This window comes from Prionailurus viverrinus, chromosome E1 (genome assembly GCF_022837055.1).
Source record: "Prionailurus viverrinus isolate Anna chromosome E1, UM_Priviv_1.0, whole genome shotgun sequence".
NCBI lineage: Eukaryota > Metazoa > Chordata > Mammalia > Carnivora > Felidae > Prionailurus > Prionailurus viverrinus.
This window is the reverse complement of record NC_062574.1, coordinates 27,012,579-27,037,500: the sequence shown is the minus strand read 5'-3', so window position 1 is coordinate 27,037,500 and position 24,922 is coordinate 27,012,579. Positions and strand designations below refer to the sequence as shown.

The following is a 24,922-nucleotide window of genomic DNA, read 5'->3' as shown; positions in this document are numbered from 1 at the left end:
CTATTCTCAGGAGACACTACACTTCCATAGAACTCGCCCCGCACTCTGGCAGCTATCAGCCGACCCTTCCTGACCAGCATCACGTGCACCCGGAAGTACGTGGGTGGGACCTAAGCGCCCACGGAAATGACGTCGGTCACTGCTAGTCGCATGATGTGGCAAAATGCAAAAAAAGGGGGGGGGGAGGAAAAGAAGGAGGCTGGGGAAAGTGATGAGTCTAAAAAAGTAGTCCCTCCGATTCCTCTAATTTACCCTCGTGGCGCAGCAGTAAGCGAGAGCTCCTCGGCGTACTGCGCTCCGAATTCCTGCGCCTCACTGCACCGCGGCACTCCGTGGAGGGGTACATAAGGCGGAGGGGGTGAGGTGCCTTGGGCGGAGTTCTGTCGTCGGGATCCCTCCGCAGGGCTCAGCCGTTTCCGGAGTCTGCGCTGCGCCCGGTTCCGCCATTGCGGCTCTCCCGGACCCTGGAGCCTCCGCCCCCGACCCGAGCTCTTTCGTCTGCCTGCCAGTTTCCTGCGTCCCCGGAGAGTATCCTGCTGAGTCCAGCCTTCCCCCTCCCCCTTCTCCTCCTCTCCCTTGGAGAGCCTGGGCAGCCACTGCCCCGCAGCCCCAGTGACAGGAGGAGACCATACACCCCGACAGCGCCATGGCCCAGATTCTGCCAATTCGTTTTCAGGAGCATCTCCAGGTGCGGCTGGGTTCGGGCCTATGAGGGCTGAGGAAAGGGTAGTAGGAAGGAAGAGGCTGGAGTCTGGGCCCAAGCAAAAAGCAGGATCGGAGCGGGGTGGGTATCGGTGCTTGGGGTATTGGGGTAGATGGAGGATAGGGGCGCTATCTTGGAAAGCCTAAGGGTTAATGGTGTGGGACTTGGATAGAAAGGACGAGAGTCGGGGTGCAAAAGGCAGCGAGGCCAGGCCTGGGTTCGAGGGCCTCTATTTTCGCTTCCTGGGTGGTAAAAACTGCGCATTCTAACCCCCTCCCCCCATCGCCGTTTTATTCAGTTCATTCATTTGGGTTGCTTGGCGGGGGGTGGGGTGGGGGTGGGGGGTGGGAAGGAATCTCCCGCGTTTCTTCCACAGCAAGGATTTTCAATCCCTAGGCCAGTGCAGAGCTGTCATCTCCGATTGCTCTTCTCTTCCCTTTCCCCATCGTGTCTGTATTCGGCAGTTGTGGGGCGGGTGGGCTGGGGAGGAGCAACCTTTTTTCTTCCTCCCTCTGCGGCTCTCAACTGGGAAAGGCACCTTCCCCTGGGGGTGGGTGGAACGGCAGTGACTTGCCTCAAGCCTTCCCTGAGGCAGTAGGAACAGAAGGTCACTGAAGGAACCAGGAGGAGGGTAAATGGGGGAACGTATTTCTCAGGGCGGTGTCAGTCTCAGTGCGTGGGGTCAAGGTCCCTAGGGGTACTCGTCTTTTTTTCCTTTCTTGATTTCTCTGGGGATGATACAGCTTTTATCCCCTCTTTCGTTTTAAGAGGTGGGAAAGAGTTATCCATAGGTTATCTTGGGGTCTGCTGGAGTATAGCAGGTAGTTGTGGGCTTGGCGTAAGTACTTCCTTCAGGATTGCATGGAATGAAATAGAGTCCTGGAGATAGAGCATACCTGTTCTGAGATATGCAAGGTTGTTTGGTCTGCAATTGGCTTACTTTTAGTAGGTTCTAGAGTTCTTCCCCGTGGTGCATTTTCCTATGCAACATACTGTCTTATCTGGCAGTTTGCCCGTGGCGGGCCCAGGCAGATAGATGATCATTGGAGGGCTTGACTGAATTAAGCCGTTTTTGAGCTTCTGATTTTCTTAGTTCACCAATCCTGGTTTTACTCTGGCTGCAGTAATTTATTCATGTATTTTGTTTTCTTCCCAAATACCCCCTTAAAGAGGCCTGCCTCAGCTCATCTTCTGAAGGCCTGAATTCATAATGATAAAAGATGCCGTGGTTTGACATGATATTGTTAGTGGCCTATTGGACACCTTACCGTTGAAAGCTATTTTATTTACTTTCTCCAGTTGGTATACATAAAGGATTCTTGTTAATAAAAAGGTTAATAAAAAGGATGACTATTTAGGCTATCCGTAACATAACTTCATTATTTCTTTACAGGTATTAATCATCTTTGCATCAGCAAGAAATTTTTTTCCTTTAAGTTTTGAATTGTAATGAATAAATCTAAAAAATAAGTAACACACCTTTAGTCATCTGTGCTTTTCAGATAACTCATTTGAAGTAATGGAACACTTTTACAAAAGGTTAAAAAATGTTAAGTGACAGTGGACACAGAGAAGTTCTTGTTTTTGCTCCAAGTTTTAATTGCTGTGTTCTTTCTGTTAAAGTGGAGTGTAAATAAATGTAAAGAGTTGGGAAAATAATATTTTTAGGTGTGAGGGGAAAACACAGGCTCATTCTCACACTAGAGTGTTGCTGAAATATAATCTTTCTGTAGATAAATGTTTGTAAATTATAGACAGAAACAGGTACTGTTGGTGTTTACAAGGCAGAGGTATGTCCCATTAGTAAACCCTATTTCTTAACTAGTGGTGATTTGAGCAGTAGCTTTTCATTTCGATTAAAGACGAGATGAGAATTGTTAAATAATCCCAGAGATTGGAATCTAACCTTGTCACTAATTGAAGACAGATTTAATATGGGTCTGATTTCTGAGTTTCTCCATATATTCAAGTGAAACCATTTCCTTTTGAAATAATTTGAAGATTTGAGTATAAAGCAGCTTTGCAAATGTATTTGGAGAATTCAGTCATTTTTTTGTAGTACTATGCCATGCCTAAAGTTAACTTCCAGTTAATAATTAACTTCCAGTTAATAATGGTTAATGGTGCAAAGGGCCCCAGTCACCAACTTCTTACAGAGTATCTCCTACCTTCTCATTTTTATCCCTTCTCTTTTTTAAAAAATTAATGAGTATTATTTTAATAGGCACCTCAGGTCTTTGGCCTGAGTTCTGCCAGTTTGCTAAGTAGCAGAAAATTTTCTGAAACACTTAGGATAAAAATTGGGAACAAGAATTGAGGAACTTGAGTGTAGAGTTAGTTTTTGTGAAAATTTCCAAAGGTGAACTGTAAATGAATTTATTTTTAACTATTCTGGCCAACTGAAGGATCTGTCATCAAGGCTTGGAATTATATGAAATGAATGTTAAGTATTTTAAGTTATGAAGGTTGTGTGTGTGTGTGTGTGTGTGTGTGTGTGTGTGTGTGTGTGTGTTCAGGATTGCTAGGCTGATAGTCAACAGATGAGTGCCTATTTGGGCAAGATATTGCTAGAGTTGCAGATTGTAAAAAACATCCTAGACTATATGTAAAATATTGCCTGCAATTCTCAGTTCTTGGCACATTAAGTATCTTTATGCTGATTGGCACATTTTACTGTATACCCAGGTTCTTGAATTCTGCAATTAAAAACCTCCCCACCCATTTTTTTTTTTTTTTCTCTTTGATCCATAAATGCAGGCCTGGAATGTGTCGTGAATTGAATGGTAGAAGTTCTTGCTATGGCTGTTTTGATTTGCAAAGAGAGAGCAGTGCCCGCTATTATTGTGATATTGTATATGCTTAACTATACTCCTTGGAAGAGGCATACTGCCTGGAATTCTGCCGCAGTTTACCTTGGGAATAGCTTTCAAGTTTAAGATGTATCATGTTTTTCAGAATTTTCCTAGTGGTCTATTTACTTAAAGGGGTGTGGCTAATTGTGGTGAATATGCTTGCATTCTGTTTAGGAGATAATGTAAGACGTGGAACTGTGTGTATATAGAACAATGGTTGTTTTCGTGCTAGTGTATAGTGAAATACGTGATTTTAGAAACCTTAACCTGTGATATTTGAATTATATTTAACAGTATGTTTTTTCCTGTCACTGTTACTGATGTGATTTTTCTTTTTGAGAGCTACTGTCTAAAAGAACTTTCTTCCGTGATGAAAATATATACTAGTGGGACACTTGAGTGGCTCAGTTGGTTGAGCATCTGACTTTGGCTCAGGTCATGATCTCACTGTTAGTTTGAGCCCCACATCAGGCTCACTGCTGTCAGCCTGTCAGCTCCGAGCCTGCTTTAGGTCCTCTGTCTCGCTCTCTCTGCCCCTTCCCTGCTTGCACTCTCCCCCAAATAAATAAATATTTAAAAAAAAGGAAAAAAAGAATATATACTAGCTACATAAGGATACTGAAATGTGGTTTGTGTCACTGAGGAACTAAGTTTTTACTTTTATTTCTTTTTAATTAGTTTAAATGTAGATGACCACATCAGCCTATTGTCTACTACATTGGACTGTACATTTATAGGCTTGGTAAGAGTGAAGGTTTATCTGATCACCCATATTTGTATGTTTAGAATATTTTATTAACCAAAATTAAAACATTCATTATTTGAAAGTTGTTGGAAAAAAAAAAGTGTTAGTTGAATACTGTCTCTTTTGGGAAGTGGTGGTGATGAACAGTGACTAGTGAATGAAGGGAACAGTAGACTTCTTGTGAGAGCCTGTTTTGCCCTATGAATATATGTGGCTGGGTGCTTTCAGTCTTCACTTAATCCCCCCAGACATCCTTAAACACTTAAAAAAAGTGAGACTCTGTCCAAGGGAACACAGTATCAGAATGGGATTTGAACCTGGATCTTTGGACACAAAATATTTCAAAGAAATAGGATGATTGGCCTTAAGAGAAGTTATACAGTATCCTACTTCGCTTTTTTCCTGTTGGACTTTGCTCTGAGGATGTTCTAATTTGACCAGAATGTTAAAATTTCAACACGTAAGGAGTATAACATTTTCAAATGAGATATTTTACATTCCTTTCTTGGGGTAGTGATTTTTCAAAATCTGATTTGTATTTTACAGGTAAGCACATTTCCTTTCAGACCCTCTTTTCATTGGAAATATTCTGTATTTAGATTTCATGATATTTACAGTTGAAAAAGCAGATTTGCTTATCTAGGTTATTCCAAACATAAGTTTTCCATAATTGAATCAATTATCAGTTACTATTTAGTTTTAATTAAATTTTAAAATAAATTCAGTCACAGCAACCACATTCCAGGTGCTCAGATCACATGTGGCTTGTGAAATGTGGCTATAATATTGGAGAGTATTGGAGTATATAGTATATAACCTCTTCTGGGGGTGCCTGGGTGGCTCAGTAGGTTAAGCGTCTGGCTTTGGCTCAGGTCATGATCTTGTAGTCCGTGGATTTGAGCCCCGCGTCGGGCTCTGTGCTGACAGCTCAGAGCCCGGAGCCTGCTTCCGATTCTGTGTCTCCCTCTCTCTCTGCCCCTCCCCTGCTCGTGCTCTGTCTCACTCTCTCCCTCAAAAATAAATAAACATTAAAAAAAAACAAAACTAACCTTTTCTGTTTCTCAGTAAAATAGGCCTGCTGCTTCACAAAGTTACTGTAAAGATCTGAGGTCATGTATGTGAAAGTACTTGATGTAGCAGTTTAGGAACATGAATTGTGGGGTATAAAATTTTTGTCCAGTACATTTTATTCATGTAGCTCACCACCAGTGATACAGTATTTTATTTGCACACCTAGATTTTTATGGTTTATAAGTGTTTGATAATTACCTAAGATTTGAGTACTTATCAGCAACTATGTTAGACTAGGGACAAAGTGATGAACAATACTGACTATAGCTTGCGTTGGTTAACTGGCAAAGGCTGTCCACACATAATTGCAACACGTTATATAATGTCTGATGCTGTGCAAGACTTAATAGAAATATTTGTATGATACAAAAGTGATCCCTCTCTGACATGTGCCCAAAAGAAAGAAAATTTTTAATTTTTTTTATTATATTCCATGAGCTCTCACTGTATGCCATTGGTACATTTTTAATTAGTGTTCCTTGGTCAGATACATTTGACAAACCTGATCATCATATCTGATAAAATACCCGCCTGGAATGCCAATCAGACCTTTGCTGGTGTTATATATGTCCTATGTTGAAATGAATGTTCTCACTTACATGGGAAATGAGTTCATAACTGATATTTCAATCCTTTATATTAGAATGAGGTTATTTCTCTAAATTTATTTGCATATATGTCATGATGAAGCTACTTCACAAAGTCAGCTCTAGATGTTTTTTCCCCCTTCTTGGCCAAGTGCCTGTGGCTAATGCTCTTAACCCAAAGGGATGGCAGGAGGCTTGGATCTAAATGCATTATGCAAAACCCAGCTGTCAGAGTTGGATTTTGTGTTTCCTTTTTTTTGTGTGTTATGAAAGATATAATTTATTTTGCCCTAACTTTAAAAAAAAAAGTGTTTATTTTTAGAGAGCAAGCACGCACACACACACAACGTGGGGTAGGGGTAGGGGCAGGCTCCGCACTGACAACGTACAGCCTGATGTGGAGCTCGAACTCACATACCCTGAGATCATGACCTGAGCTGAAGTTGGACTCTTACTGACTTAGGCACCCATATGCCTCTATTTTGCCCTAACTTAAATTTGCCCTAACTATTCACCAAATCTTGGGGCACCTGGGTGGCTCAGTTGGTTGCGCGTTCAACTCTTGATTTCCACTGTCATGATTCCAAGTCATGATTCTGGGGTTGTGGTATCAAGCCCCATGTTGGGCTTCACCCTGAGTGTGGAGCCTACTTGGGATTCTCTCCTTCTGTTCCTCTCCCCCATTTGTACTTTCTCTCTAAAATAAAACAAAACAAACTTAATTGTCCTGACATCTACAAAATCAAAATTAATTGACCATTAGAGTTATTTGAATACCTGTGTACTGAGGACACTGCTAAATATTGTATGTTCATGATCTTATTTAATTAGCAAGAAAATCCCATCAGATAGGTAGGGTTAGCCTTATTTTGCACTTGAGGAAACTGAAGTTCATGGCAGTTAATCTGTAGAGTCAGACAGCTAATAAGTGGATGGCCAGACTTTAATACTTGGTCTTTTTGCAGTGTGGCACGTTGATGAATGGTCTATATAATTTGAACTGCAAAATATAGCAGTTTGTTTGCATCTATGTTGTGGTGTCCTTTGATGTACACATTCTGCCAGTGGTTTGTTTTTAGGTCAGTAGTTCTTTTTTTTAAGTTTTATTTTATTTTGAGAGAGTGTGAGAGCACATGCTTGCATGCTCAATAGAGAGGGAGAGAGAGAATCCTAAGCAGGCTCCGAACTATCAGTGCAGAGCCTGATGCAGGCCTGAACCCACAAGTTGTGAGACCATGACCTGAGCTGAAATCAAGAGTTGGATGCCCAACTGAGTGAACCATCCAGGCACCCCAATAGTTTTTATATTATAAGAAAAGTAGGGGCCAGTGAGCTAACATTTGACTTTCTATGCTTTAAGTGGCTATTTAGATGATGTTTTTAAAGGGCTTTATTCAGGTTCCCACTAGAAAATTGTGCAGAATGATTGGGATCAGGTTAACTGGTAACGAGGATTATCTTTATCCCTCTCAAAGCTGAACTTCTCAAACATGTCTATAAGAGAGTTTTTCTTAATGACCAGAGTGTGAATATGTTTTAGTTTAAAGCCACTTATGAAAGCAGGAAACTTCTATTTTACTGTATTATTTATGTTTTTGTAAATGTAAATGTTTTGTAATGTAAAACTTGAATAGAACTCTAGGAAAAGTGGCACTTGAGGTGGGGGTGAGGAGGAAAGTGGGAGTTGAACATGCTTGCTCAGTGTGAATAGCATAACCATAGAGGGGAGAAATGGTTACAGGCTTGTAGGGTTTTGCTTTGGAGGTAGAACTACCAGTAAGTTATATTCGTACTTCCTGTTCTGACTCATTGGGTAAATAGGACTTTTAAGTTCTGAAGTAAAGCAGATTTTAAAGCTTATTTCTGAAATAATAGGAATTGAGTGCATTGAAATCATTTTGCCACATTAAAAAATTTAAATTCTCCTGTGTTCTATTGTGGAAAATGTCTCAGATGTTTGAGATCTTTTTATCTTTTCTGAACTTCCTCATTAAGTTAAAATAATACTTTTTGGCAATTGGAAAGTTATACTGGGGTGTGTTTTTGTGTTTATATCATAATACTTAGCTTATACAGATACTCAAGTATTCTTTCTTAGACCTGTGCTAGAGCAGAGTCTCTCTTTATCCAGTAGAGTAGAATATATATGCCATGCAAAAGGGAAAAAAACCTACCATGTACCCAGTTATTGAAGCCAAGATCTTGGAGTTACACCAGATTCTTTCCTTTTATTTTCTTTTTCTTTTTTTAGTGTTTGTTTATTTTGAGAAAGAGAGAAAGAACACAAGTTGGGGAGAGGCAGGGGAGAGAGAATCCCAAGAGAATCCCGGCATAGGGCTCTATCTCAGGAACTGCAAGATTATGACCTGAGCTGAGGTCAGGAGTTTGACACTTAACTGACTGAGCCACCCAGGTGGCCCTTTCCTTTTATTTTCCACATCCAGTCCATTTCTGGAGTAGGGAAGGGAAGAACTCTAATAGTGATGCACTCTGGGGATCCTAGGGATTGCAGTTTCTGATGACCTTGAGGGGTGTGTGTGTGTGTGTGTGTGTGTGTGTGTGTGTGTGTGTATACACACACACATGTAATGCTTTAAACAAATTCATTTTACAGTTTTAGAGGACAGGCTGAAATGAATCCCATAGGAGATGATAGAGTTTTGGCAGGATTGTATCCTTCCTCCAGGCTCTAGAGGAGAATCCATTTGATGACTCCCATCTATTGACTGAGAATCAGAGTAGATGAAAATGGGATTTGGGAGAGTTGCTTTCATCTGTTTCTGACTAGCTGACAAAAAGGACTTAAAAACCACCATAGTGGACACAGTGAAGCCAAAGATTAACCATGTATACTCAACTTGGCAAACAGGTGACTTTGGATAATTCATTGAGGGTGAATAATTAGGGAAAAAACCCATAGGGAGAACATGGTTTACAAATTCTTGTCTTTCTCCACTCTCTTTGGTACTGTATATTTCTCCCTTTTGAACTAGGTAAATCTAAGGTGATTTTCTTTTTTACTATAAAATATTCTTCAAGAAGGAGTTCCCTTATATTAAAAGCCTTACCAAGTCTCCACATTTATTGAGTCCTCTCACAGCTAACTTCTATTTTGAATACTGCAACATGTTCATTGAAGGCTATCATAGGCTTGAAATCCATCTGGATTGGTAAGAGGTAAATGTAACATATCTAATAATTATCGTTCTCTGGCCTCACAGTTATAACTGTTGGATGGGGTAAGAAACATTTTAAGTATCCCTCAAAAACTCAATCTATTAGGGGTATATTTCTGGAGATCATAATCCAGAAACAAGTGAAAAAAACAACTCTCCTAATATGCAGATGGAATTTTAGGTATGTTCTAAAATTCCCATGATTGTACCTTAATGGATTTAAATTTTGTTTTCTTTTTAATGCTTATTTATTTTGAGAGGGAGACACAGAATCCAAAACAGCCTCCGGGCTCTGAGCTGTCAGCACAGAGCCCAACATGGGATGGGGCTTGAACCCACAAACTGCGAGATCATGATCTGAGCTGAAGTCAGATGCTTAACCAACTGAGCTACCCGCGGCCCCTGGATTTTTTTTTTTTTTTTTTTAAAGCACTTTAATGGAATGGAGAGGATTTTCCAGTGTTTATGGAAACACTGGTGTAAAAAAGTGCATATGAAGAGTTAACATGGTTTCTGAAATGTGAAGAGTAGAAAAACATTTTCAAGTAAATTATTTTATAATTTTATTTATTTATTGTTAAGTAGGCTCCATGCCCCCATCATGGGGCTTGAATTCACAACGCTGAGATCAAGACTGTCATGCTCTATTGACTGAGCCAGGCAGGCACCCCTGTAAATTATCTTATAATTTTAAATGTCTTTATAAACTAAGTCAAATGACTACTTGAAGTATGTATTGAGCATATCTAATTCCTAAGAATTTAATAGGGCCAAAGATCTTTTAAAATTGAGATAAAACTCATACAACCAAAAATTAATCATTTTATTTATTTATTTTTATTTTTTTGTTCAATATATGAAATTTATTTAAAATTAATCATTTTAAAGTGAACAATTTAATGGTACATTGACAACATTGTGCAACCAACACCTGTATCTACTTCCAAAACCTTTTCATCTCCCAAAAGGAAACCCCAAATTCATTAAGAAGTATCTCATTCCCACCCCCCTCCCATCCCCTGCAACCACTAATGTGCTTTCTCTCCCTACAGATTTACCTATCAGTGGACTCATACAATATGTGACCTTTTTTGTCTAATGTTTACTAAGCATAATGTTTGAGGTTCATCCATGTTGTAGTATGTATCCCATACTTCATTCCTTTACTCAATACTCCATTGAGTAGAAGATATACTGCATTTTATTTGTCCTTTCAGTAGTTGATGGACATTTGGATTCTGTTTTTTTCAGATGACTAAATATTTTTTCTTTTTTTTTTTTTTTTTAATATGAAATTTATTGTCAAATTGGTTTCCATACAACACCCAGTGCTCATCCTGACAGGTGCCCTCCTCAATGCCCATCACCCACTTTCCCCTTTGGATTCTTTCCACCTGTTGGCTATTATGAATGGTGCTGCTGTGAACATTAAAGTTTTTGTTTGAATACCTATTTTCAGTCCTTTTGGATATATACTGAAGAGTGAAATTGCCAGGTCATATGGTTTAGAACTGTGTTTTAATTTTTTGAGGGATTGCCCAACTGTTTTTTCATAGCAGGTGTACCATTTTACATCGTCACCAGCAATGTATGAGAGTTCTAGTTTTTCTGCATTCTAATACTAGTCAAAAGCTTTTTTGAGTGTCTAGGGAATGGTCTGCTTGCTAAAATAAATACCCCACTTGGGTACATAATGGTATTTTTAGTTCTATCTGTTCTGTCCCAAGTTTTGTAGCTCTGTCCTCTCTTTATTTAAAAAAAAAAATTTTTTTTTTAACATTTATTTATTTTTGAGACAGAGAGATAGAGCATGAATGGGGGAGGGGCAGAGAGAGAGGGAGACACAGAATCGGAAGCAGGCTCCAGGCTCTGAGCCATCAGCCCAGAGCCTGACTCCGGGCTTGAACTCACGGACCGCGAGATCGTGACCTGAGCCGAAGTCGGACACCCAACCGACCATGCCACCCAGGCGCCCCTCTGTCCTCTCTTTAACTGTGTGTCCTTCTTTAGATGGTATTTCAATTTCTTCTGAGACACCATGTATTCCCCTACATATATTTGGGCTAGGCATGCATCCCTTGTAATTGCACCGTTGTAAACGTTGTTGCACACCGTTGTGTGCTTGTTATGCACTGAATAGAGGAGGCCATAGCTCATTTACTGTAGAATTGTCTGTATTAGTGTGGTGTCTGGCATACAGTAGCTTTTAATTAAAATGTATGATTATGGAAAAAATACTTTAGAACTAGGAAGAGATCTGAGGAAATCTTTAAAAGTTTTTTTCTATTGGAACTGGAAGAAAACTTCAGAGAACTGTTGGCATTATCTGTGGCATGTAAAGAAACTTGATACAATACAAATAGAAAGCTGCAGTAATAGAATATATACAGAAACAGTTGATCCTGGAGCAGTTAGGAGCAGAATTGCCCCTGTGGACATCAGCAATGTGGAAGATTAACTTGAAGATTTTAAATTTAGAGAAAATCCCAGAATTAAAAGAACAGGAGGTGTGACAGAATAGGTTACAAATCTAAGAGTTATAGAAACCAAAATAATTGGAAGCTCTTTTTAGACAATGGAAGAAAGTTTAACTGCTGTGAAAGAGGAAACAAGATTTAAAGCGTTCAGCATTTGAGACAGGCCTGGGGAAGTTTTAGTACCATGAATTAAAAAAAAAAAAAAAAAATCTATAAGCATCCATAGCATACCCTTTCCCTGACCACAGTGAAGCAGTATCTATAGGGTTTGGGATGGAAGGTTTTTTCCATTTTTTAGAAAATATGAGCTACATACAAATTGTATACTCTAAACTCTCTGAGCCTAAAACCTGTTATTTTCCTTGTAGGTTGTTACCTTTGTAGTGATGACAAATTTATAGCTTAACAGAAAGTAAAGAAAAGCAGTTTCACACATAAATAGCAGGCTATAAAATATTCAATTGATGTTAAGTTGCCAAATAATAGATGCTCAATAGGTATTGGAAAATAAATCCTGGTCAGTTAGTTATTTTAATGTTTCAGACTCCCTGACTTTGCTAATACTAAATGATTTTGAGAAAGCTTGTAACTCTCCATGCTGAGTGTTAATTCATTCATTCTGTTGAACTTGGAATTTTTGGCATTTAGGTTCACAAGGAAATAGTCCAGTGATTCACATGTAAAAAATTGATTCTGGCCTTGTAACTTGTAGCACCTCTGTGCTGATCATGCTTTAAATGATTGCTCCGACTAGGAAAATGAGCACTAACCATATAATGTCTAATTTCCTAGCAGATATGTTGGTATAAGTTAGAAAAAGACATGAATATGTGCAGCAGTAACGGGGTTGGGCTGAATCACTGGGTTCCCACTTAAAAATACATTTTGGGAAGTTGTTGTGTCATAGAATGAAATTTCTTTGGGACCTTTACAATTTTAATAGTAAGGAAACTGACCAGATGTTTTAGTTACTTACACCGGGAAACCAAGCCTGTGGTGTCTGCCTAGGGACATTCACATCATCCTTTGAAGAATTTTAGGTTAGGTCAGCTCTAAGTTTTATAATCTTGGACCCTCAAAGTAAGCCTCATTTCTAGTACTCCGAAAAGAGTGTTTGGATAAAGTCTACGACCCCCCTCCCTTCCCCTAACACACATAACATACATACCTATAATCAGTTATGATTTTGGTAGCATTCACTTGCTCTGTGCCAGCTGAATGACATTTATGCAGAAAAGGACATGACCTTGGAGAATCTGCAAGATTTGAGACTTAAAAACTTCCCAATATTCCCCTGTAGTTTGATCAGAATCGAGGTGTAATATTTCATCTAATTATTGGACTGTTTTTTAAGAGTGAGTCAAATTTAAGGTTTTAAAATTTTCCAGTCAGTAGTTGGCTACAAGTAGGAAAAATTCTTTTTGAGTTTCCTGATAATTTACCAAAACTAATAGTCTTACAGTCCAACTGTGGTTCCTTCTTGAATGTAGTACTTAATTTTGGAGTGAGTGACCAGAGTCAAATTCTCCTAAGAGACCGTAATTGCCTGAAAGGCTAACATGGAGTGGAAACAAAGGGTCAGCAAGAGTTAAAAGCATTTTTACTTCTTGCTTGAAATGTGTGGAGTACACAAAACAATGGCCAGTATCCTGTTGATGGAAGAACTAAAGGAATGCTGCATTCTCAGCATTTGTCTTCATTTCCTGTAGAAGACAAACTGCAGTTTTTATTTGACATTCTGCTAGTTTCATGGCTAGTTTCAAGGGCTCAGTGAAGTGACTGGTGTCAGCATTTTTTTTTTTTTCCCACTGTGATTGATATTAATGAAGGTAGAGGATGTTTAGGGGTTTTTAAAGGAAATTATGCTGAGTGGAATACTTGGGATAGGAAGTTAACCAAATCTTCAGGCACTTAACTTCAAAGTAACTACATTGAAAAAATAACAGCATTGAGTGATATCCAGGTATCAGCAGGTCTCTCTCAAATTGTTGACTTCTTAACTTTCTAGTGGTAACACTTACTAGTAAGTCTTTATCAAGATACAGGATTCATTTACAGAAAAGGTAACTGAAATAGGACAATACATGGAGTACCTACAAAATAGACTCATCTGAAATATACTAGCTTGTATGTACTTCCTTTCCATTGTAACTCTTCAGATGAAACCAGGAGGAAGGATCTGGAAAGTGTAAAGCTAAGCACTAATTATGAGACATGTTTTTAGTAATGCTGTCATAAACACAAGTTTTAATGTATTTTGATTTTCAGCTGATACAGCTGGTAAATGAGTTCTCTTCTGAGTTTACCAGTCATTCATTAGGAAGCAAACTCCCTGAGTATGCTTATAAAGAAGGCTGTTTGCAGTGAATGTTCCTATTGATCAAATGTAACAACTGTTGGTTGAAATTAGTAGGCTCAAAGCAAGACGAATATTCCTTTAATTATATGATGTTTGTAGGCACAAACAATTGTGATTGGTTGCTGTGTGATAGAGACTGTGCTAACAGAGTCTTCCTGTTTAGTCCAAGAATTGGGCACTGAAGAATAGCATGGGGGTGCCTGGGTGGCTCGGTTGGTTAAGCATCTGACTCTTGATTTTGGCTCAGGTCACGGTCTTGCAGTTTGTGGGATTGAGCCCCACATCAGGCACTCTGCTGTCAGTGCAGAGCCTCCTTGGGATTCTTTCCCCCTCTGCCTCTCCTTGCTTGCTCCCTCCCATGTGCACTCTCTCCTTCTCTCTTTCTCTCAAAAATAAACGTAAGAAAAGAAAGTGCATGGTTTTACCTGGTTGTATTGTCTTCTAGCATTTTCTGCCTTTTATAATAAATGCATATTATTGGATTGCATACAGCCATAGTCCATTCAGTCCCTTTAACACTATTTTCATAGTTTAATCACTAATGTATTCTAATAAGGTACTAACCATCACTGGGTTCCTGATTCCTGCCATATATATAAAGGGTTTTCTAAGCTGTGTTTAGTAATGTGTTTTGAGTAAAGCAAATTGGCCTACCGTAGGTTTGACTATGTAATGTTAGTAGGATGACATCAGAGCCATTCTGTTTTGAAAAAGTATATATCATGATGTCACAGTCCCGGAGTAGGTACTGTAAAATGGCAGAAATCCATAAAATAAATCCATGAAATAGGGAGTGCTTATGTGGCCTTGCACTGTTTTAAGTGCTTGATGTGTGCTAAATCACTTTAACCCTCCACGTAGCGCCTAGGCATGCTTTGCTCAAGCATGAATGAACACTTTCTCTTTTCTGTTGCCATGTTTACAGTCAAATCAAGTATAGTTCCAGAATCAAGACAGGAAAAACAAAGCTTTTAAGTCATTAAAAACTGATGAGCCTTCAACATAGATTTCTGAATCTAATTCTGCTGAAGTTCAAAAAAAAAAAATTTTTTTTTTTAGGGGTGCCTGTGTGGCTCAGTTGGTTAAGCATCCCAACTCTTGCTCTTGGTTCAGGTCATGATCTCAAGGTTCTTGAGATCGAGCCCTGTGTTGGGCTTTGTGCTGATTGCAGGGAGCCTGCCTGGGATTCTGGCTCTCCCTCACTCTCTGTGCCTGCCCATGTTGTCTCTTTCTCAAAATAAATAAAATTAAAATTTTTTTTTATCATATCTCTGATTTTAATACAATCTTTTCCACACTTATTTTTTAAATTAGAGATTCATCATACAGTTGTGTATCTTTCTCCAAAAGCGTTATGATATTGATGAATATCTTAGAAATTGAGGCAGTGGCAGTTTATCAAGCATAAAGACAGTCCTCTCTTTTCTCCTGTTTTTCGAAGAAATTATATCTTATTATATCTGCACATTCTTAATCCTTTGTAACCCTGGGCCTTTGCTGTTTGAAAGTGTAGTGATTTCTTGAGGGGAAAGAGCACCTAGATTGAGGAGTTTTTCCCTTGGGTTCTCACTTCTGCTAGTATTGAACTTTGCAGATTTTTTTCTCTCAAGCCTCCTGCAAGCTATCTGGACTTTAAAACTTGAAGGTTCTACTTTTTCCTCCGTCTTTTTGTCTTGTTTGAAATTCTTGTATAACTTTACCAATTGTCCTTCCTATTTTGCCAGAGTTTAATTTTAAGTTACCTTTTTCTCCTTGTTGGACTCTCAGGAAAAACGTCTGAAAACATTGCCCTTCATTAGACTGTGCAACGATGGAAATGCATATTTTGTGCCTTCCAGTAGTAGTCACATGTGGCTGTTGAGTACTCGAAATGTGCGTAGTGTGACTGGAGAACTGAATATTAAATTCTATATACTTAAAATTGAATAGTTGCACGTGACCAGTCGTTTCGGTCTTGGACAGTGCGACAAATCCTTGTTCTGATTGGACAACTCCTTTAGAGTATAACTAACTTGAATTACATCATTCTTTGGTTTGATTTTCATCTTTACCTTTTGAAAGTTGTATTGTTCCTTCCTGCCCTACAGGTAAATTGCCTAATAAATCTGATCCTTATACATTTAGTTTTCAATTTCTGTAACCTTGTAAGAGAATAGAAATTAATCCCTTTTTAAAAACTTGAAAAAAATAGGAAGCTTTCATATAAGAACTGGGGAGAGGCATATACCCAGTCATCTAGATTTTTAATATTTTGCTATATGTGTTTCTTTTGTTTTAAACATTTTAAAGAGATTCAAGCCATCATGACCTTTCCTAAATACTTCAGTATACGTCTTTAGAAAATAAGAAAAAAAATTTTTAATTTATTTTGAGAGAAAGTGCAAGAGAGAGAGAGAATCCCGAGCAGGTTTTGTGCTGTCAGTGTAGAGCCTGACACAGGGCTGTATTCCTCAAACCTTGAGATCATGACCTGAGTGAAAATCATGAGTTGCACACTCAACAAATTGAGCCATCCGGGCGCTCTTATTTATTTTTTTAAGTTCATTTTTTTGAGAGAAAGAGAGAGGGGCAGGGGGAGAACGCTAGTGGGAGGTGGTAGGCAGAGAAGGAAAGAGAGAATCCCAAGCAGGCTCTGTGTTGTCAGCCCAGAGCCAGACTGGAACTCTGTATTTTAAAACATAGATATTTCTGAAAAAGTATACATCACTTGTTTTGTTAATGTTCCTCAATTTTGATTCCTCAAAAATGGGTCCTCGTGATTAGTCCATGTTATGTACTTTCAGCAAGAATACCACAGAAGTAATGTGTTCTTTGTACTTCATCATATCAGGAAACATACTGTTGATTTGACCCATTGCTGGTGGTATTAACTTTGTTTGATGAAGGTTGTGTCTGACAGGTTTCTTCACTCTGAATCTCTTTTCCCCAAGTGTCTTAGGAAATACCGTGAAACTATGTAAATATGTCATTCCTCAAAATTTCATCCATTAATTTTAGTATCCATTGATGAGTCTTCTCTGAATCAGTTATTGTGATACTTGCAAAAGAGTGACTGTTTAAAAATTCTATTGATTGGTCTTTCACCACTTTTTGAGAATTTTTTTTTTTTTAACTTTTATTTATTATTGAGAGACAGAGACAGAGACAGAGCATGAGCATGGGAGGGACAGAGAGAGGAGGAGATACCGAATCTGAAGCAGGATCCAGGCTCTGAGCTGTTAGCACAGAGCCCAGTGTGGGGCTCAAACTCACAAACTGCGAGATCATCGCCTGAGCTGAAGCCAGATGCTTAAGGGACTGAGCCACCCAGGCGCCCTGGTCTTTCACTGTTTTTAAGTTTGCTTTCTTTATAAGGAACAGTTTTTCTTTTTTTTTTTTTTTTTTTTTTTTTTAATTTTTTTTTTTTTTTTTATGTTTATTATTGAGAGACAGAGAGAGACAGAGCATGAGCAGGGGAGGGGCTGAGAGACCGAGAGACACAGAATCTGAAGCAGGCTCCAGGCTCTGAGCTGTCAGCACAGAGCCCAACGCGGGGCTTGAACACACAAACCGCGAGATCATGACCTGAGCCGAAGTCGGACACTTAACCAACTGAGCCACACAGGTGCCCCTATAAGGAACAGTTTTTCATTTTTTGTTAATTATTATTTTTTTATTTATACTAGTGTGGACTCCTGATTTCATGAACCTCTTTTAATTTATAATTGTCCTGAAAAGTATACATATTATAAAAGAAATGCTATCTTTCTGTAAGATCATTCTTGCCTCTATAACATTAGTTAGACATATTGAAGAGCAAAGATGGAAGAGGCTTTCACTCTTTAAGAAAGTTCTTTTATTTGAAGAACTTAAATTTAGTTGGATGAATCGACTTGGAATTATGTGGTATGGGCCGATTAGGAAACATTGGGAAACTCTGGTTTTGGAAAGGTGTAGTATAGAGGTGCGTGTGTGTCTTTTAACCAGGTGGCCTAAGCTTTTCTGCACATTGAAGAGTGAAATTCTATGGTTGCTTTACATTTTAACTTCTGGTTGTTTTTTTTTGTTTGTTTGGTTTTTTTTTTGTTTTTTTTTTTTTTTTGTTTTTTTTTTTTAGTATTGAGCTCTTTAGGCTAAAGAGAATTTTTGATGGTACTGACCTTATGCCATCTGTTTGGTTAGCTTTCCCAACTTGCTCCCTCAGCAAAGGTGGTAGAGCATATTCGCCAAGTTTGTTAGAAAGCTTTAGCAGTGTTCCATGGCGCACCTAAAAAAAGGAATTAAAATAAAATAGGGTTACTTACTTTGAAAATGTTACATGGTTCCATGTTACATGGTTTTGAAGATTTTGGTTTCTACCTAACTTTAGGCAAATTAAAGAACAGAATTGAAAGTTTGTTGAGTGTAATTTCCTATTCTTTAAAAAGGAAAAAAATGGCATTTCACAGTGTCTGAGTAAGTTTAGCACCCAGAGACCACTAATCTATTATCAGTAGTCAAAAGATATTCACACCCAGAGTTACATCCAACCTGTAGGACAGCTGAATTAAGTAGATAAATGCAATACAAGAAAAGCTAATCTTGAGCCTAAGTACTCTTGAGTTGTGTGTTCTAAAAGTATCTATTGAGCCTTTACTGTGTGTCAGACATTGTTCTAAGTGCTCTACATTAAACACAATTCTGGGAGGTACTGTTATCTCAGATGTTCCAGAGGAGGAAACAGGTACACAGATAACTGATTAGCCCATGATCATCGAAGTGACAAAACTGGCACTAAAATCCAGACGTTTTGTCCTTATGAAGAATCTACAGAACGAACTAATTTTGAATGGCACTTGTACTTTATAATCAATGTTATATATTTTTATAGTAATTGTCTAGTTGAGTGAAGAACGTTCTGTGTTCTCTAGATAATAGGGGGTCTGAAATACTATCCATATGCCTTACTACAAAAACTAGAAATGTAGTGTCCCCACCCCCCCCCAAGCCCCCCACACCCCACACCTCCCACCGCCCCCAGGCATGTTAATCCAAATTGGGGTGAGAGGGAGAGGAGAGGGAAGAAGAAACATTTTTGTATCATTTCTAAAATGTAACTCCAGGATTCTCCAGAGTTTTGGTTTGGCTGATTAACAATACATTGACTTAACTTTTTGGAAACTAATCTAGGCTTAAGTGTCAGGCCCTACAATATGCACTTATGGACCAGTGCCCAGAATGTAGTGTGGAAAGGAAACGAATTGCAACATTTGAGTTGGTTTTCAGAGAAGTTGATAATTTGTATGGTTTTGTGCATCTGCAATTAGTCTTTTGTTTTTCTTTGTTTAAAGGAAGGATGGAAATCTATACTTTCATATACATAGGTTGTCTCTAAGATGGAAAAGCATCTCTAATTGCTGGGGGGAGAGAGGTATTACTGGAAGCATAGGTGGGTCACTTCTCAGTATACCCTTTTGTGCTGTTTGAATACTTTGCCATATGCATATAACTATTAAAAAAAAATAAGTAACCCCTTTTCTTGGACCTAAGTTTATTGATTCCATATTTTTAATTAAAAATTTTTTTTAAGTTTATTTAGAGAGAGTGAGTGAGAGTGGGGGAGGGGGAGAGAGAGAATCCCAAGCAGGTTCTGTGCTGTCAGCGTGGAGCCCGACAGGGGGCTCCATCTCACCAACCTGAGCAGAAATCAAGAGTCAGACCCTTAACCGATTGAGCTACTGCCCCAACTCCATATTCTTTTTAATTTATAATAAAAAGTATAAGTTTTTTGAAGTTAAAGAAATTCTTACTAGAAATTTCCAAGCATATGTCAAAACAATATCCCCATTTTCAATAGTAGCAACATTCTGTCAATTGAGAATATAAAAAAATGTAGCCAGAATTTGGATATTATTATGTATTCTCTGAAAATTGCTGCAAGTTTGGAGACTCATATGCCCTCTGAGTTTATTAGTGGATTGTTGCACAGTTTCTGTGGTAGATTGCTCAGATACCATGAGACCTTTATAATTGGCTAAGAATTTTGTATGGCTTGTGGTGTTTGAAAATAAAACCTTTTTTGAGGGTTGTGGAGCCTGCTTGGGATTCTCTTTCTCTCCCTCTCCCCCATTTGCTTGCAGGTGCTCTCTCTCTCTCTCTAAAAAAAATAAATAAAAACTTTTTAAAAAACATTCTTGCTTTTTTTTTTTTTAAGTTTATTTATTTTTGAGAGAGAGAGAGACCGAGCACACAAGTGGAGGGGAGGGGCTGAGAGAGAGGAGACACAGAAAATCCCAAGCAGGCTCTGCACTGCCAGCACAGAGCCCCATGCGGGGCTCAAACTCAAGAACCGTGAGATCATGGCCTGAGCCAAAACCAAGGATTGGATGCTTAGAAGAACTGAGCCACCCAGGTGCACCCCCATTGTCGCATTTTAAAAGTTTAATCTATATAGATATTAGTAGACATAGTTGTCTAGTATAACCCTTTTATTTTTTTATTTACTTATATATATATTTTTAATTTACATCCAAGTTAGCATGTAGTGCAATACTGATTCCAGTAGAACCCAGTGATTCACTGTTAATGATGGTGACTTGCCCTATTACTGTGTGTTTTGGGATCTTTCCCTTTTGAATATGTCATGGGAAAATATGGGAAGAATTGGTGAGTATTCTGAGCACTCTCACTGAAAAAGGATCACTAGTAAGGAAAAAAATCTTACTGATCTTATTTGAAGAAGTAGAGTCAAATGTAACTTTCTCTGAACTGATAGGAATATGTCACTTGAAGTTCTGTCACTTAACAACTGGGAGAGACTTTGTAGGAAGGAGCAGTTTCCTATGTAGTTGTATAAATGGGCATTGATTATGTATGCTTTTTAAAATGTTTAAACGGGGGCGCCTGGGTGGCGCAGTCGGTTAAGTGTCCGGCTTCAGCCAGGTCACGATCTCGCGGTCCGTGAGTTCGAGCCCCGCGTCGGGCTCTGGGCTGATGGCCCGGAGCCTGGAGCCTGTTTCCGATTCTGTGTCTCCCTCTCTCTCTGCCCCTCCCCCGTTCATGCTCTGTCTCTCTCTGTCCCAAAAATAAATAAACGTTGAAAAAAAAATAATTAAAAAAAAAATAAAAATAAAATGTTTAAACATGTGGAATTGGTGAGAGCTTGACACTTGCCTTTTGTTTAACTTTGTGTTTTAAATAAAGCATGGCTATTTCATATGGAGTATTTTGAATAGCACTAGGACATTCTTGGTAGAAAAGATAAAAAATATATATGCATAGCTTTCTTGGTAGAATGTGTAAATGAAGAATGAGAAAAATATGAGGATTACATAGATTGCAAGGAGTGCAAGAACCTCATCCATTTGTAACCAAATCTGCTTTTTCTTCAAATAAAACAACCCTGAGGTTGGAGGTCAGTGCCTACTGTTGACAACATGCTTTTCTGACTACATTTATTCGGGGACCTAGCTGGGAAGTAAGAAACACAGATTTCTTGACTTTCTTTTTTTCTTCCTCTACTGTCTTTCCTAATAGTTTCTTTTCTTATAGTTGTCTTGCACCTGCCTCTGAAGAGTAATTTGAGATTCAGTTAGTTACTATTTGACCCACACTATTAGTTTTTACTCTTTCTCAACATTCGAGGACTTAAGCTGTGACAATTGAAGCTCAAAATTGTCTTATGTGAATGCTTGCTATAGTGACTTAGAAACCCAGAATTCTTCTTTTACAGAATAGTTTAGAAGATAACATGTTGCTCTTACACATATAGTTCTGGGTGGTCTGTAAGCCATTAGAATTTTTTCTCCACAATTACTAGAAAGGTTACAATGGAGGGGCGCCTGGGTAGCTCAGTTGGTTAAGTGTCCAACTTCGTGGATACTTCTACAATGAAGATTAATTTATTTACTATTACATATGAGCCAGTATGTTTTGATGTCAAATATTCACTATTAACAGGTTAAAATTCCCCTACAGGGCCGCCTGGGTGGCTCAGTCAGTTAAGCATTTGACTCTTGATTTCAGCTCAGGTCGTGATCTCATGGCTCATAAGATGGACCCCCACATGACAGTGTGGAGCCTGCTTGGGATTTTCTTTCTCCCTCTCTCTCTGCCCCTCCTCTGCTCTCGCTTTCTCTCCCTCCCTCCCTCCCTCCCTCCCTCCCTCTCTCTCTCTCTCTCTCTCTCCCTCTCTCTCTCTCTCAAAAATAAATAAATAAAAAGAAAATTACATAAGTCTGAGGACCCATCCACTCAGAAAAATAGATGTCTATATCTTTGAAACTAGTGGACAACTTGTTTTGTATAAGGCCTTCTGAAGCCCACCAACAATCCCTTCGTATGTGGTTGGGGTCCTCATTTATCTTCCTTCATTAGTTCTGGACCTAAAAGTTACTACAAAAGTTAAAGTCATGAAGAAATGAAAGTTAATAATTCCTAAGATTTTATTTTAACCAAATTTATTACAAATTATTTATCAGCTTGTATACTTGCCTTGCATTGCAGCATATACTTGAATTTGTAAAGGTAGTTAATCTTCTACTTTATTATCATGTTTGTATTAATAGTTAGACTATTGCTTGACTCCTTGCCCTGGTATTCAGTAACTAAGTTATTGTAACTACACTTTGTAACTGGTTGTGCTTGCAGTCGTTGAAGTGAAAATAAAATGTAGTCTCTTAATCTTATGTTTTATTTTATTCAGAAGCCGGCCTAGTTATTACTAAGTGTGATTGGCAGAATTTGACAAAAGAATTTAGATAAAATACAGTTAACTTGGCTCAGGCCAGTCCATAAGAGAGTAGTGACAATGGTGGTCTCTGGGGAGGAAAATTGGATATCTGGGCGGTCACGGTCAGAAGGAAGACGTGTGTGTGTGTGTGCGCGGGCTTTTTAATTTTGCTTTGGATTTTGTTCCATGTGAATTTATTATCCGTTGGAAAAAAGGAAAAAAAAATGGCCAAGGCTAATGAAACCTTCAGTAACTTTTTAGCGGGACTTAATCTGTTAGACTACATTTAGGCACCAGAATATTAATGACCCACTCTGGTAGAGACCTTCTAGCAAGTGCCTTTTTCTCACACACTTACGTGGTTTTCAAAAACCTACCATCTTTAGATTCTCTATATTTATTTAGCAAATACTTTAATATCTTCTTAATATACAAAGCAAATCTGATTCCATTATTTTCCTTGTAAAAACCCTTAAGTAGCTTCCTTTGCCTTTGGAGACATTCAGGATTCTTACTGGGATACATTCAGCTTATCAGTTTTAGTTCTTTGCTCCGCAAGCCTTTCATAGTCATATCTCTGGACCTTAGTATTTGTTCTTCTGTTGAGCATTCTCTTTTCTACCTTCCTTGGACACATTCCCTTAGCTGTGGGCCCCCTTTAACCAGGTCCCTCTTACATATCTTTGTTTTGGCGCTTTTGGCAAAGCATTGCCAATTGTTTACGTGTCTGCTTTTGTTAGTTCCTTTACATAAGAACTCTGAAGTTTTAAATCTCTTTTTATGCTGAAGTTAATTTTCAGATTCCTAAAATGCAGTACTTGTGAGCAAATGACTGCTGAATATTGAAGGGGGTAAGGGAGGACAGACCTTAAACCAAAAAAGGTCAATGACCTCAAATCCCCTGAACCACAAAAGGTAGCTGTTTCCTTTACCTTTTTATGTATTTGTTCTGCCTCTTAGTTATAACCACATAGTTAACATATCTCTAGTTATAACTACAAGGTTATAATAAAATAGTTGAATGCTGTATTTGTTGGAAGAACTGAAGGTCCATCAATAGCCTCATTTGAATGAATAACAGAGTTGTTACTGTTGACCTTGAAGCATTAATGGTTAAATGAGGTAATGACAATACGTGAATATCAAGTCTTTCTGATTCACTTTGTAACATGACTTATTATGTTTTTGGTTTTTTTCCCCAGCTCCAGAATCTGGGTATAAACCCAGCAAATATTGGCTTCAGTACCCTAACTATGGAGTCAGACAAATTCATCTGCATTAGAGAGAAAGTAGGAGAGCAGGCCCAGGTGGTAATCATTGATATGAATGACCCAAGTAATCCAATTCGAAGACCAATTTCAGCAGACAGCGCCATCATGAATCCAGCAAGCAAAGTAATTGCATTGAAAGGTATAAAAGATTGTGGGGTGGTTTTCTTTCCTTTTTTTCCTTCCCTATGTATAATTTATTCAAATACAATAAAAGGATCTACCTTTTTTTGTATATTACATTTGGTTAAATCTGCAAACTTGAAGCTATTTCTAAATTTGATTTTAACTACTTTCATGACTTGGTATGTTTCTGTGAAATGTCTTTCTATTCAGCATAGATCTGTTTGGAAAAATTTTGAGTTTTAGATTTAATGAATTTAAATTTTGTACCTCCAGTGTGATAAGACTATGCTAAGTACATAAATCCATCTACAGAAGACAAATTAGTGATTCATATCCTGAAATAAAATATGCTTTAATATTAGCACTTAAACATTGCAAGATTTTGTTACGAAGATAAACTTAACATTTATGTTGTGCCTTTTTTTATACTTCAGGTGTGTGTTTCATTTAGATTGTCAAGTTCTAAAAATGTCTTGAATTGGGTGCCTGGCTGGCTCAGTCAGTAGAACATGTCAACTGTTGATCTCAGGGTCATAAGTGTAAGCCTCACATTGAGTGTGAAGCCTACTTTTTAAGAGAAATGTTTTACATTTACACTGATTATTAGAAGTATATGTATATGTAGATGGGTATTAAAGCTTTGGAATCAAGGGTATTAGAGTTTATTCAAAGTAACTCTTTAGTGTCACACAGTACAGAACTGTACAACCTATCAGTCCAAGCAGTTCAAAGAACCTCATACTGTCTGGGAGACTATCTTAATTTTTTTCCTTTGAACTATAGAATGAGAATGTAATTGACCCCCCTTTTTTTAATTAAAAAATGCTTATTATTTTATTTTAATATTTGAGAGAGAACATGAGAGGGCA

The 24,922-nt window shown here is 38.3% G+C and overlaps 1 protein-coding gene across 1 annotated transcript in view; it reads left to right on the top strand.

Annotated features, from left to right (window-relative positions):
* Positions 1-345: 345 nt before the first annotated feature.
* CLTC (clathrin heavy chain) overlaps positions 346-24,922 on the top strand; it is a 65,870-nt gene continuing 41,293 nt past the window's right edge. The window contains exons 1-2 of the mRNA XM_047834027.1: positions 346-688; positions 23,862-24,069. Of these exons, the coding sequence (XP_047689983.1) occupies positions 647-688; positions 23,862-24,069 (250 nt within the window). The 5' untranslated portion in view covers positions 346-646. The remainder of the gene's footprint in view (positions 689-23,861; positions 24,070-24,922) is intronic.